General features: G+C 39.3%; 4 protein-coding genes across 5 annotated transcripts; 2 read left to right on the top strand and 2 right to left on the bottom strand.

Annotated features, from left to right (window-relative positions):
• Window positions 1–1,670: 1,670 nt before the first annotated feature.
• Window positions 1,671–4,054, bottom strand: LOC121974650 (uncharacterized hydrolase YugF-like). Its single transcript, XM_042525803.1, has 6 exons — window positions 3,671–4,054; window positions 3,077–3,188; window positions 2,895–2,988; window positions 2,594–2,771; window positions 2,448–2,517; window positions 1,671–2,311 (listed from the first exon to the last, which is right to left on the bottom strand). The coding sequence occupies exons 1-6, from the start codon at window positions 4,009–4,011 to the stop codon at window positions 2,003–2,005; spliced, it is 1,104 nt and encodes a 367-aa protein (XP_042381737.1). The 5' UTR covers window positions 4,012–4,054; the 3' UTR covers window positions 1,671–2,002.
• A 92-nt stretch (window positions 4,055–4,146) lies between these two features.
• Window positions 4,147–9,156, top strand: LOC121974649 (leucine--tRNA ligase, cytoplasmic-like). The gene is made up of 3 exons (XM_042525802.1): window positions 4,147–4,299; window positions 4,944–8,290; window positions 8,794–9,156. Exon 2 carries the CDS (start codon window positions 4,948–4,950, stop codon window positions 8,248–8,250), a length of 3,303 nt encoding a protein of 1,100 aa, XP_042381736.1. The 5' UTR covers window positions 4,147–4,299; window positions 4,944–4,947; the 3' UTR covers window positions 8,251–8,290; window positions 8,794–9,156.
• Window positions 9,157–9,903: 747 nt separating this feature from the next.
• On the top strand, window positions 9,904–12,942 carry LOC121974648 (pentatricopeptide repeat-containing protein At1g71490-like). Its single transcript, XM_042525801.1, has one exon. It carries the CDS (start codon window positions 9,908–9,910, stop codon window positions 12,080–12,082), a length of 2,175 nt encoding a protein of 724 aa, XP_042381735.1. The 5' UTR covers window positions 9,904–9,907; the 3' UTR covers window positions 12,083–12,942.
• A 341-nt stretch (window positions 12,943–13,283) lies between these two features.
• On the bottom strand, window positions 13,284–14,950 carry LOC121977360 (cytochrome c-like). 2 transcript variants are annotated; one of them, XM_042529943.1, is made up of 3 exons: window positions 14,667–14,947; window positions 14,250–14,383; window positions 13,284–13,560 (listed from the first exon to the last, which is right to left on the bottom strand). In XM_042529943.1, exons 1-3 carry the CDS (start codon window positions 14,776–14,778, stop codon window positions 13,468–13,470), a joined length of 339 nt encoding a protein of 112 aa, XP_042385877.1. In that variant the 5' UTR covers window positions 14,779–14,947; the 3' UTR covers window positions 13,284–13,467. The 2 variants fall into 2 exon arrangements, with proteins under 2 accessions (XP_042385877.1, XP_042385878.1); XM_042529944.1 differs by lacking the exon at window positions 13,284–13,560 and adding an exon at window positions 13,938–13,988 and having other exon boundaries at window positions 14,667–14,950.
• Window positions 14,951–15,016: the final 66 nt, after the last annotated feature.

Below are 15,016 nucleotides of genomic sequence, written 5' to 3'. Positions count from 1 at the left end.
TCAACTAGGTCAACTTTGACCTAAGGTTGCACCAACAATCTTCCTAAGTCAAACATCAAAATACAACTCGAGTCAGGTCAACTCGAGTCAGGTCAACCAGGTCAACCTTGACCTATGGTTGCACCAACAGGACTGTGAGGGACATCTATGAGGAGCGTAATCACTTTTTTGCTACAAAGCTCTAATATTATTCAAAGTGCTCCCTCTATTCACTAACTACTTTTTTTCAGAATCACAAAGCTCTAATATTATTTAAAGTGCTCCATCTATTAAAAAAAGTACAATAAATTACTAAATCGTGTACATAGCTAAAATTCTAAAAATACCTAAATCACATATTTAAGTTTTAAAATTACCGAATCATGTATTAAATTTCATTTATGCCCCTCTGAATCGATTGTTATAGTGTAACAATCGATTCATACATTGTTCATCAACAAAATAATGTCTTGAATCGATTGTTATACTATAACAATAGATAAAAAAAAAAAAAAAAATCTGATTTGTGTTTCAAAAATTATTGTTCTCAGTATGATGTATGGAAATAATGTTTGAGAATATAAATATAATCAAGAGAATTAGACGAATACATAAGACTTGGTTCCATATCATTTCGAGCTTTCTAGATTCATAAGCCGATTTTGGCTAAAATCGCTGATGGACCTAGAGAGCTCGGAATGATATGAAACCAGGTCTTATGTGTTCGTTTAATTCTCCTGATTATATTCATACTCTCAAGCATACTTTCCACAGGCCATACAACATTTTTTTGAACACGAATCAGGTTGATTCGTGTTTAAAAAATTACTGCTCTTAATATAGTGTGTCAAATTTGATTTCTGAGTGGACCAAATCAGTTGATGGACTTAGAGATCTTAGAATAACATGAAACTAAATCCTATATGTTTGTATAGTTCTTCTAATTATATTCATACTCTCAAATATTAATTTGACGTACTATATTGAGAGCAGTAATTTTTTCAACTCGTTTTTGATTGAGTTAAATTCCACCAATCTCAATCGATTGATAGATTTATCAATTGATTGCTATACTATAACAATCATTTGACAATTCTACTAATTAATTAGAACATTAAGAGGGGTAAAATGAATATTAGATACATGATTTAATAATTTTAAAACCTAAATATATTCTAATAGTACGTGTTTAAGTAATTTGTCGAAAAAAGTATATATCATTTGAATGATAATTTAGATAAGTAGAAGAAACATTTCAACTCTAGAAAAAGAATTTCTTTTAAAGAATACTTTTGATACTCACCCTTAATTTCTAAAAGAGAAATTCTTCCATGAATATTATTCTGATGGAATTTCCTTTTGCTCTACTAAGTGACCTGTTTATGCCCCAATATTTGCACTTTTTTATTCTTAAGAGAAAAGAAAACCTCTTATTTTGACAAGCGGAAAAATTAAGTTAAAGCATTCGGAGACAAATTTAACATTAGATGTGCACTTTTCATGATCATGATTCATTATCATTATTTCTGAGTTTTTTTTGTCATTAATTTTTTTTTTGTTTCGTGATATGAACGAAAATAATATGACTCATGACTGACTCTAACACTAGAGTCAGTCCTATCAAGGGTGAGACTCATTGAACATAAGATCATAGCAGGTCAACGACAGTAAATACTTTTAGCAAAGGAACATAATAATGGAAGATTTTTTGTTGAATTCAAACGTTGATACAGACTCTCTGGTGTACATACGTTCAATGCCCTTGAACAATGGAAATACATCATTTAACAAAAAGGCAAAATCTTTTTTGCAGTCTAACTTGCTACGATCTTCAAATGAAAGCAGATGAAGCTAACGACTAGAGTCTGATAGTATTAACAATATTCAAGGTATCATCTTCAAGAAATATTCACATAACAGGAACAATGCACCAAGATAAAGAAGTGGCTGTGCTTCTTGTTATCTGACGTCCTCTGAAATTGAGCTCGCCGCCAAGCGCTAAGCAATCAGTGAATGCCTCCATTTAACATGGAAGACTAGCTAACCAAGGGAGGAGCTTCTCATGCACCAAATCTGGCCTGTCATCATGAGGGCAGTGACCCACTTTTGGTAAAACGATCAGTTGCACATTCGGTAATTCCTTGGGCAAAGAAGAAAAGTACTTTCCAACTGGCCCATCAAGAGGAGTAAATGGATCCTGATCGCCCCATAAAACCAATACCGGGATCAAAAGTTTTGGCATCAACGACACAGGATTTGGTCCTGGAGGTCCAGTGATGATAGAAACAAAAGCATCAAGAGCCCCGACATCATCTGCTGGTCCCTTGATAATCTGTGTCCATGGTATGACAAGTGCATTAGTAAACAATTCAAACTGGACTGAGTTGAACCAGTTGTAAGTGTGGTGTTTTTTGGTCTCGTCATATGATATGAGTAGCAAAGATTTTGGTCAATGGAAAAAATTGTACCTCAATCAACTCAGAATCAACAGCCTCCTTGTTTCCATAAACTGAAAGTAAGATATTCTTAAGAGTCTCCCTGGTTTGTCAACAAGTACTGATTAACTTCAATCTTCAAATTGCACAGAAACAAAAAAGCCATCCAACAACGGTACCTTTGTTTAACCCGATCAAAAAGAGCTGAAGCAATTGGTCTCTGATTCAGTAAGAAGTCAAATAACCAAAGCAAAGGCAAAATCAGCTTGATTCTCCAATCATCAACAATAGCCTTGTTGTTCATGCCACCAGCACAGTTTAAAAGTACAAGACCTCGAACTAGACCTCCAGTGGATTCTGGTTTACAATTCAAAGAATCACCATTGGACACGCATATCCTACATCTATTGCATAGGAGAAACTTTGAAAGAAAGTTCACACAATGCCAAGGGGAATTGCCAATCTAAAGCCAATACTAACCGGAAGCAGCAATCACACATGCAAGACTTCCAACTGAATTTCCGACAAGCACAGTAGGCTTTTGAACAATATCGTCCAAAAAATCCAAAATCAACTGTTTGAGAAACATGCTGGTAACTATAAGCATCCAAAGAATCGTGATATTGGTAAGATGAACATGGATATAAAAGGCAGAAAGGTACCTGAGCCCAGCCTTCCATTGTGTATGAAAAACCTGGTGGCTTCTCGGATGCACCAAATCCGAGCAAGTCAAGAGCATACACTGTATAATTCTCTGACAATACTCCAATATTCCTGAAGTCCAGTGGAAAGAGCTAAAAAATAAATCTATTGGCACAGCACATTTGACTCGTGGAGTTATTATAATGTGGTATTGAAATATAGAGGATTAATATTTACAAAGAACTACTTTCAGAATTCTCTATGTTGCAACTATAAATTGAACCTCGAAACAACAAAAAACTGGTTTAAATGAGTCAGCAACGAATTTGAATGAATTTTGAAGTTCCTTATCGAGCAAAGTAAACTCCCTAGTGCAACCAGATGACATTTGTCTGAGCTATTGCCTTTTGCACTCATTGGCATGCTCTTCTCGTTTTCGAATATGATCATGAAGATGAAAGATGCCCGATTCTTAAACTCCTTAACTTTTATATATCAGATTTTATCAATTTTAAACATAAGAAAAATCAGGTAATCGAGAAAATCTATAGCAAGGAATTAATAGAGAAAAAGATGGGATTTTTAACTCTCTTTTTTTTTTTTACTCTCCCGACCTGCGCCAGTGGCCGATGGAGGCGCCGAAGCCATGGATGAGGAGGAGAGGAGGGCCCGCGCCTCTTACAAGGTAGTTGACATCGAACTCCTTCCACTTCCAGGTGGCGCAGGATCCGAGAATCTCCTTCGGGTCCCCGTTCCCACCGGCTGGCGCCTCGACGAGGCCGGCTCCGCTCCCCGAGACGGCCTCGAGAGGGCGGGTGCGGCTCAGACTGCCTCGCGAGGTAGCAATGTGAAAAGAAGCAGGGGATGAGGCGGTGAAGGGAGGAAGACGATGAATGTAGGGAGATGAAGGCGGAGAGAAAGAGGAGGAAAGGGTTGGGAGAAGCGCAAGAGCCATCGCCAAGCTCTCGTCTTGCTCTCCTCTCCACAACTAAATCTGGTGGCCACGGGTAAGGAGTCTGAAGGGGAGATGAATTGCACTAATTCTTTTTCTGAACCGATTGTGAACCAATTCGGGTTCAGTTTGTTAAGTTTCTCTGGACCGGAACGGGTCACGTGATAGCAAACCCTAGACAAAAAAAGACCACCACTGCCGCAAAGTCTCTCTGGCGCCGTCGCAACTCCTCTGGCGTTTCCGCTGGAAACCGACTCCTTGGTTTAAATCCTGGAATTTAATTGTGTATAGGTGCGTTTTGTTCTACAATTTTATTATGTTTCAGAATTGTTCTTCCCTGTGTTTGAGATACTCTGTAATTGTTCGATTTGATTTGTGGTACTTAAAAATGGTCATTTTACTGATTCACATGTTGAATGTTTTCTGTAGTCAATGTTGATTGCTTGTATTTATGATACAATCCTTGGTGCGGAAATTTGACGGCAGTTCTATCCTTTTTTATCATCGGCCATGCTGTGCCTTATCTTATGCACTGCTCGCTGAAAATTTTGAGGAGGAAAAAATTCACTTCTTGGCGATACAATATTTTTATTTACTATTGAACAGTAATTTGTGCTAAAAAGCAGGTAGCTTTGTATATTAGACCAAGCAAAAGAATGCTCCTTTCCCTAAGCTCACAGGGGTTATTTTTGCCCTTTTTTTCTTCTGGTTAGATTTGTTAAGCAAACTTATTATGTTCGGTATTTGTTTCAATAAGTTAACTACCATGACTGCAGTAGTGCAAAATGTGTATTAGCTATCAATAGTTATGCTATTGTATTGTCTTCTTTGTTCTTTGACTTGGAAATTTCTTGCATTTTGATTGAATTGCAAAGAGTGAGAACACAGTCGTTGTCTCAACGTTTAACATTTTAAAGCCCTGCTGCTGTATGTAGAGAAATGACTTCAAATGCTGAGGAAGGTAGGAGCTTTGCTAGGAGGGACCAACTACTTAAGATACAGTCAGAGGTGCAAAAGCGATGGGAAGAACACAAGGTTTTTGAGGCAGATGCTGGCAGTAAACCACCTAAGGAGGGCGAGAAGTTCTTTGGAAATTTTCCATACCCGTACATGAATGGCATGCTGCATTTAGGTCATGCCTTTTCACTATCAAAACTTGAATTTGGTGCTGCCTACCACAGGTTATGTGGTCGTAATGTCCTTTTGCCATTCGCTTTCCACTGCACTGGAATGCCTATCAAGGCGTCAGCTGACAAGCTTGCACGAGAGGTTCAATTATATGGGAATCCTCCTGTTTTTCCTTCTTTAGAAGAGGATTCTAATGCAGAAGATATTGAGGAGGCCAAACCTGAAAATGACAATGTTGCCGCCCCTGATAAATTTAAGAGCAAGAAGTCCAAGGCTGCTGCAAAATCAGGTGGATATAAGTCTCAGTGGGAAATTATGCAGTCTCTTGGTTTGTCAAATGAAGAAATTGCTAAGTTCCAAGATCCATACTGTTGGTTAAGCTATTTTCCGCCTCTAGCTAAAGAAGATCTAACAGCTTTCGGCTTGGGCTGTGACTGGAGGCGTTCTTTTATTACGACAGACACGAACCCCTACTATGACTCCTTTGTCAGATGGCAAATGAGGAAGTTGAAAAGCTTAGGAAAGATTGTGAAGGATATGCGGTATACAATATACTCTCCATTGGATGGCCAACCATGTGCAGATCATGATCGAGCTTCTGGTGAGGGTGTTCAGCCACAAGATTATGTTCTGATCAAGATGGAAGTCCTTCCTCCTTTTACATCAAAATTTAAAATTTTGGAAGGAAAGAAGGTATATCTAGCAGCTGCAACATTGAGACCTGAGACAATGTATGGGCAAACAAATGCATGGGTGCTTCCAGATGGCAAATACGGGGCTTTTGAGATTAATGAAAATGATGTTTTCATTATAACACAACGTGCTGCTTTGAATCTTGCGTATCAAAAGATGTCACGAGTTCCAGAGAAGCCAACTTGTTTACTTGAGCTCTCTGGTCATGATCTTATTGGTTTGCCCTTGAGGTCTCCTCTTGCTTTTAATGAAATTATATACTCACTTCCCATGCTTACAATCTTAACTGATAAAGGAACGGGGATTGTTACAAGTGTCCCTAGTGATTCACCTGATGACTATATGGCTTTACAAGATTTGAAATCAAAACCTGCTCTGAGATCCAAGTTTGGGGTTAAAGATGAGTGGGTTCTTCCTTATGAGGTCATACCAATTATTAATATTCCAGAATTTGGAGATAAGTCTGCTGAGAAAGTATGTCTCGATCTTAAGATCAGGAGTCAGAATGACAAAGATAAACTTGCAGAGGCAAAAAAGTTAACCTATTTGAAAGGATTTACTGATGGTATAATGCTGGTAGATGACTTTAAAGGAATGAAGGTCCAGGAAGCAAAGCCTATGATTAGGAATAAACTGCTAGAATCAGGAGATGCAGTGATGTACAGTGAACCAGAGAAAAAGGTAATGTCCAGATCAGGTGATGAGTGTGTCGTGGCTCTCACAGATCAATGGTACATTACCTATGGTGAGGCTGAGTGGAAGGCTAAGGCAGAGGATTGTTTGGCCAAGATGAACCTGTATTATAAAGAAGCAAGAAATGGTTTTGAGCATACACTAAGTTGGCTTAATCAGTGGGCATGTTCCAGATCTTTTGGACTTGGTACACGCCTTCCTTGGGATGAGCAATTTCTAGTCGAATCACTTTCAGATTCAACACTCTACATGGCCTTCTATACTGTTGCTCATCTATTGCAATGCGGTGACATGTATGGATCTGATCATTCTTCTGTGAAGCCAGATCAAATGACTGATGATGTCTGGGATTATATCTTTTGTGGAGGTCCTCAGCCAAAATCAGATGTCCCTGTGGTTCTTCTTAACAAGATGAAGCAAGAATTTGACTATTGGTACCCATTTGATCTTCGTGTATCTGGTAAAGACCTTATTCAAAACCACCTCACTTTCAGTATCTATAACCATACTGCGCTGTTGTCTGAATGTCATTGGCCTCGTGGATTCCGATGCAATGGACATCTTATGCTGAACTCTGAAAAGATGTCCAAGTCAACTGGAAATTTCAGGACTCTTCGTCAGGCAATAGAGGAATTCTCCTCTGATGCCACGAGGTTTTCCCTTGCAGATGCTGGGGATGGAATGGATGATGCAAATTTTGTTTTTGAAACATCAAATGCTGCGATATTAAGGCTTACTAAGGAAATTGCTTGGATGGAAGAAGTATTGGCTTCTGAGTCTACTTTACGTGCTGGTCCACCCAATACTTATGCTGATTTTGTATTTGCCAATGAAATAAATATTGCAATCAAATCGACTGAACAGAGCTACAACAAATTTATGTTCCGAGAAGCTCTTAAGACAGGTTTCTATGACTTGCAAGCTGCTAGGGATGAATATAGGTTGTCTTGTGGGCCAGTAGGTATGAACCGCGACTTGCTGTGGCGCTTCATGGATGTTCAAACTAGGCTCATTACTCCAATTTGTCCACACTATGCTGAACATGTTTGGCATAATGTTCTAAAGAATGATGGTTTTATTGTAAATGCTGGCTGGCCTTTGTCTGATGCACCTGATCTTACTCTAAAGATTGCTAACAAGTACTTGCAAGACACGATAGTATTAATGAGGAAGTTGCTCCAAAAGCAATCATCTAGTTTGAAGAAGGCTAAAAAGGGTGTTGTAATTCCTACAACAGAAGAAAACAAATTAACAGTGGGTCTTATATATGTCAATGAGCAATTTGATGGGTGGAAAGAAGAATGTTTGAGGATACTCACAAGCAAATATGACGCTGAGACACAAATTTTTGCACCTGATCAAGAGATACTTGAAGCATTAAAACAGAGTGTTGTTGGGCAGGCTGCAAACTTTAAGCAGATCCAGAAGCTTTGCATGCCTTTTCTTAAGTTCAAGAAGGATGAAACTTTATCAATTGGTCCACAGGCTCTGGATCTGAAACTGCCTTTTGGTGAAATTCAGGTTCTTGAAGAGAATTGTGACTTGATAAAGAGACAACTTGGTCTTGATCATATTGAAATCCTTTCTGCAACTGATGCTGCTGCACGAAGCAGAGCTGGTTCATACAACTCATTGCTAAATCAGAATCCACCTTCACCTGGCAATCCTGTTGCTATCTTTTTGAGCAAATTGGAGTATTCTACTGCAGAACTTCAAATTGAAGCCTAAAGAAATGCTTTGGAAATTTTGTTAGGAAGGACTGCTAGAGGTTAGACGTTACTTTAATGAATAATCTAGAACCTAATATTCTTGCTATTCATGACATTAAAGGAACTTAAATTTATCTGCTATTTTTAACATTTGATAGCATACATGTTTAATCTTTAACGTTTCATTTTCTTGTGAACCATGTTGATCTGGTGGTATTTCTGGTGGGTATTCTTTCTAAATGTTTAGTTATATTTTTGTCAGAAAAAATCTATTCATGAGATTTTCAATTCTTATACTGAAATACAACTATCATTGTAGTGCATCATGTGATTCAAATTTTGCTTTACAGTTGTGTTTATCCATTTGGATACCGAAAATACAAGAAATGTTTCATTGAGAATCTTATGGATTCAAATGGAAATAAAGCAAGCCAACAATAGCACAAGCAATACTCTTGAGACTGGTTTTTTTTCAGCGATTGCATTGCAACAAAAGTGTACAGGGATAATTGGTTTATTTTCAACTATGTATACTAATTTATTTCTTTTATATTTCATACAGCTTTCAGCCCGAAATGGACAGTTGGCAGTATTTTCATAAATTTTGCACCTTCTCATGCTGCGACCAGCTAAATTTCCCCCCAGTTACAGTGCATCTTCATGTTCTCTGAATTAATTTATTTCAACATTCACAGGCTTAAATTCTGAGTGGAAACTGATAATAAGTTAGTGTTGTGCTTTTGATTCTGTACTGATTTCTATGCAAGAAACTTCTCAGAAACAATGATGCTTTTTTCTTAGTTTGAATCTTGTTGAGCTTGTGCCATATGTAAGATGATAGCCCGGCTGTGTATGCTCGTGTAGCATTGGACCATATGCTTTTACTTGTGTTTATAATGAATGATTTGGGAAATTTTGTTTGAAATTTTCAGTATGGAAATACTTTTGAAGCAGAAGTTATTGTTCTTAAACTATGCAAGCACTTTCAAATGAGTCCTACCTATGATACTCATACGTGGGTACTGCTTCATCTAAAGATCTATTATGATTGAGTTAATTTCACATTGGTATTCATTATTCTATGTTTCTTTTCCCCCAATTTAAACTTGAAGTATGTTCTCTTAATTTGTTACCTGCTGTTGTTTTGTGATTGTCATTTAGTTCAATCTTCTTTTTATTATAGAAATTAGGCTTTAATTCACAGGACCTTTTGTTCTGATTCTTGTTTACAACCTTCTTTCTTCTTTAAGTAAACAAGCTAGGGATTCTAACGCTTAAGGTCCCTAACGTTTAGGTTCTATTTAAATCTAAACTTAGAATCTTATGTAATACTTCAAAATGATAAATCCATATTGCTGCTACACCACATGCAAAAGATGATAATCCTCATCTGAGACTCTTTCAGTATACCTCACGATGACAAAAGATGAAACGCTCATCCTCAACGTCTCTGTCAATCAATTTCAGGATTAACGTCTCTGTCAATTAATTTCTCCGTCAATCAATTTCAAGGCTAACACGGAGGAACGTAATAATATAACTTAGCAAAATCTAATCATATTTAAATCTGAACCCTGATTTTAAAACTTTTAAGAATTAATTTTGTTTATTTGTCTCTGTTTTTTTGTTCGCTCTATAAAACAGAGCATAAAGCGCAAGTTCATGCACGTAAGAACATGTCCTCCTCTGCCCTTCGTTACTGCAACGCTCTACGTCAAACCCAAGTACACCTCCCAAATCCAAGGACGAAACCGATCCTCTCTCCTCCTCCTCCTCCTCCTCCGCCGCCGGCGGCGCCATTTGAGCCTCAACAAGAACCTTCTGCTTTACCTTCCCCCTTCCGCCTCCTCATATCCTCCATCAAGACCCTCGCCGCCGAAGGCCGCCTCTCCCATGCCTTCTCCTGCTTCTCTCTGCTCCGCCTCCGCTGCTTCTCCGCCTCCCTCCTCCACCCCCTCGCCTCCCTCCTCTCTTGCTGCACCTCCCAGGGCACCCTCGCCCATGGCCTGCAGCTCCATGCTCTCTGCCTCACTCTCGGCTTCCACGACCACCCTCGTATTCTCCCAAAGCTGACCTCCTTTTATGCCAATTTGGGCCTACTGCCGGACGCCCATGGCATCGCCCTTTTCTCCGGCAGCTCGGAGGTCATCCAATGGAACCTTTTGATCTCTGCCTACATTAGGGACGGCCAGACCTCCAATGCGCTCCTCGCCTATAGGGATCTGGTTCAGAGAGGCGTCGAGCCTGATAAATTTACCTACCCACCCGTCCTCAAGGCTTGCGGAGATTTGCTTGACTTGGAGTTTGGCAGGGAGGTGCACAGGACCATCGATGGCAGCGGCATGGAGTGGAACCTGTTCGTCCACAATGCGCTCGTGGCGATGTATGCTAAATGCGGTGCATTGGAAGTTGCATGGAAGCTGTTCGAAGAAATGCCGATTAGAGATGTGGTATCGTGGAACTCCATCGTGTCGGCGTATGCATCACGGGAGATGTGGGAGGAGGCATTCGAGTTGTTCGAGCGGATGAGAGCGGAAGGTTTGGAGGTGAACAGTGTAACGTGGAACACAATTGTTGGTGGGCATTTGCAGAGGGGCAATCCTAGAGAAGCTTTGAGATTGATTTCTGAGGTGACTTGCAGTGGTTCAGAGGTCGACTTTGTGACTTTAGTTGTCGGTCTTAGTGCTTGCTCTCACGTCAGATCGCTGAAATTGGGGAAACAGCTCCATGGGTTTGCAATCCGTAGCTGCTGTGATCGGCTTGAGAATGTCCGCAATGCCTTGATTGCAATGTACTCAAGGTGCGACCATATAGCGCATGCCTGGCTCTTGTTTCAGAAAGCTGAGTTCAGGAGTTTAGTTACTTGGAACACAATGATCACTGGGTTCAGCCTCACAGACCAAGCTGAGGAAGCTTCTATCGTTTTCAGAGATATGATACATTCAGAAGTTCAGCCAAACTACGTAACCATTGTCACATATCTTGCGCTATGTGCTCGTGTTGCAAACCTCCAGCATGGGCGGGAGCTCCATTGCTACATCACTAAGCATGATTTTCAGCTCTACCTCCTACTCTGGAATTCCCTAATTGACATGTATTCCAAGTCTGGAAAAATCTTGGTAGCTAAATGTGTGTTTGACTCGATGACCAATCGTGATGAAGTATCATACACTTCAATGATAGCCGGTTATGGATCTCAAGGTGAAGGAATTGCTGCCCTGCAACTGTTTCATCAGATGATTGACTGTGGGATGAAACCAGACCACATAAACATGGTTGCTATCCTCTCAGCTTGTAGCCACTCTGGACTTGTATCTCAGGGTCAAAAGCTCTTTGACATGATGGTTGACACATATGGCATTGTGCCACAGATGGAACATTACTCTTGCATGGTTGATCTATTTGCTCGAGCTGGATTGGTTGCAAAAGCAGAGGAATTGCTTAATAAAGCTCCAATACCACCGACAGCGGCTATGTGGGCAGCTCTAGTAGGAGCATGCCAGGTCTATTTGAACACAGAGATTGGAGCAAGAGCTGCAAAGAAGCTCTTAGAGATGGGGACAGACAATTCGGGGCACTATGTATTGATTGCTAATATGTATGCAACTGCTGGATGTTGGGATGAGCTTGCAAAGGTGAGGACAATGATGAGGGATTTGGGTGTTAGGAAAACACCAGCTTTGGCTTGGGTTGATTTAGGAAATGGATTTCATCCTTTCTTGGTGGATGATCGGTCAAACCCTCTTGCACATGAAATATACGAGGTGTTGGACATATTAACTGGACAAATGAGTGATCCTATGCAACTTGAAATTGTGGATTTCAGATCTTCTGATAACATTGAGGGGTGAAAAATTTTTGATCTCAGACATAGAATTAGCTATTTAGCTTCCATTTGTCAGAAATGCCCGTGTAAACTTAAACCTGGAATCATTCACAAACTTAAACCATGCATAGATCTAAATGGACATTACATCATTCTAGGATTGGCACATTTCAAAGACCATGAAGTCGTTCATCATGCTGACCAATAACAGATGAACGAACATAGCAAATTTTGTTTATTTGTTATTTGCAACATGGACTCACGAGCAGCAAAGACGGTTACCAGTCGGACTGATTAAAATTGGGCAAATCTTTGCTGCAGATGATTCTCTGCAATAAAGATTAAAAACTATGGTTTCAGCTGAGTACTAATGAAAGACTGGGCTTAGAATATCTACCAAGAATTTGCAACACTAACAATAAATGCTTTCAGCTGGTGGATGATTCTTATTTTCTCAAGCTTAAATCTACAGAACCTGCAGCACTACTGGCAACCATCAATTTATTTAGTGCCTCAACAGAAGGTTCCTATTTGAGGTTCATCTTGTAGAAGACAGTGTAGCCAGATAATTTTCAAAAATAATCACATTGCATCTCTGTTAAGTGTCTTTTCACGAGTTTGATTTACAATTACCAGCTTGCGGAATTACGACTCCTAGTCATGACACTAGCACAGGTCCATCCTGTTTGTAATTCATAAACTGTTCAACTAACTGTTTAGTATGGACATGAAAATCAAATTGATTCGTGAATCACTTTGTTGAGTATGTTTACTGGGTTTCCCCATTCTGAATAACATTTTATATTGAGTTCAACATTGTTATGATGCTTTTGAATCCCCAGCATGATTATGAAAGGCATCGTTACATATAGAGATTACTGGATCCTGAATAAAATTTTATATCGGGTTCAACATTGTTGTGATGCTTTTGAATCTCAGCATGATTATGAAAGGCATTATTACATATAGAGATTACTGAATAACTATCTTGTAGATCAAACTCAGAAACTTGTGCTGGTATTATTGAAATTGAATTGAATTCTTTCACTTTCGTTGTTCTTTTTCAGGAAAGAGAGAATGCTTTAAATTTGTCTAAATTAATTTTGAAGTACTCAAAAAAGCTTAAATATTATTTAGTTTAAAATTTATTGAGCAAAATTAGCACCAGATTTTTATTTTCGCATGAAACACAACAGCCAAACAGGTAGATAAGTTAGACAGCGAAATGGTCTGATTAAACTACACATGATGGCAAATGAATTGACAAGCATTAACAAACTGCTTGCTCACAACAGTACAGATTTTGTAAACAAAGTTTGTATCTCTACCGCTTCCTCGCAAGCATTAACAATCTGTCATTTATTTACTGAAAAACAAAGAAATGTTTCCAACGCAACTGAAAGAAAACCATTAAGCCGTCGACTGTTTAAGATAAGCAATTAGATCCGCACGCTCTTGTGGCTTCTTCAAACCAGGAAAAACCATCTTGGTCCCAGGAATATACTGCAAACAAAAACACATTTGTTATTGGTTAATACCATAATTAACCTCTATCATATTTTTCTGAGGAAACAACATCCAACTAAATTGAAAAGAGTGGCTTATAAGTCAAGAAGCTTGGATAAATCTATCATGAATCATTTCCCTCGTTCTTTACTAAATAAACAATCATCTTATATTAAATATGCAGAAAACAAGCTTAGAGTAGACAGCAGCCCATACATATCAACTCTATCACTTAAAGGTTATAGAAACTTAAGACTGCAAGTTAGGATGACATTTCTGACTCAACCAATTGTGGTACCTTAATTCATGGCGGTAAAACTTAAAAAGGCGAATACGCTCGCCCCCAGCGATGGTACCTTAATTCATGATCTCCTGAAGGTTGTGGAATCTTAAAGGTCATGAATCTGATATGCCATTTGGCCACACTGAAGGAGTTCAACACCCAAAGAATTAGTCTACATACAATGATGGAGTTTCAAGTCTGAGAGGCAAATGTAGGAGTCGCAGTAACTTAAGCAGATTGCAAGGACTCATCTCACTGAAATAGATCAAGGGCTTGTAAAACTCAGTACAAGCTACATAATTTGTTCTTGTGTTTTCAAAACTCTGCCTTTCAGTAGTAATGCTACATAATTGTTCCTTCAATTGTCCAAGATAGCTAAAAACATTAAAAGGACCGTAGATACCTTCTTAGGATTAAGCAAGTAGTCATACAATGTATGCTCCTCCCATATAACAGCCATGTTCTTGTTTGCAGCCGAGTACGAGTAGCCGGGGGTCGTACCAGATTGTCTCCCAAAAAGTCCATTCAAATTCGGCCCTGCCAGTTTAGGATTAGAACTTTGTGAGTTCCGGACAGAGAGAGATCAAAAACAGACACTAATCAAAACACAACAATAGAAAATAACAATAACGTGATGCTGATTCCAGGGATCAAATGCCTATACGACATCACGAAGACAAATCGATAGAAGAAAGGGCACATACAAAACATTCTTCGCAGTTGCAGTTTGTTCTTCTTTTTTTATATATATAAAATCATCTTTAAGCATAAACCACACAAGGATCAATTAAAAACCCTCGAGAGATAAAATCCAAACGACCTTGCTTGTGGCCGGCGCCCTTCTCCACGGTGTGGCACTGCGCGCACTTGGTCTTGAAGATCTTCTCCCCAGATTTGGGATCTCCCGGCGGGGCTTCGGCGAAAGATGCCATCGAGCAGTTCCTGACGCCACTCCCTCTACCCTCTCTGGTCTGCTCGGTGTAGGGCTAATAAAAGTAAAAATTTTATGCGGACTCCACGGTAAGTGCGTCGAGTCACTCAGGATGAGCAATTACTTGGTCGGTGGAACTTCCATACGACCAAATCGGTCGCCTCAAATTCGATCTTCACCGTTTTTTCTTTTTATATTTGGGATCTATTAATTAGTCCTAGGAATTTCTGATTCAACGA

This window comes from Zingiber officinale, chromosome 4B (assembly GCF_018446385.1).
Source record: "Zingiber officinale cultivar Zhangliang chromosome 4B, Zo_v1.1, whole genome shotgun sequence".
NCBI lineage: Eukaryota > Viridiplantae > Streptophyta > Magnoliopsida > Zingiberales > Zingiberaceae > Zingiber > Zingiber officinale.
Note: the sequence above shows the minus strand (reverse complement) of the source record. Positions and strands in the feature narration are given on the sequence as shown.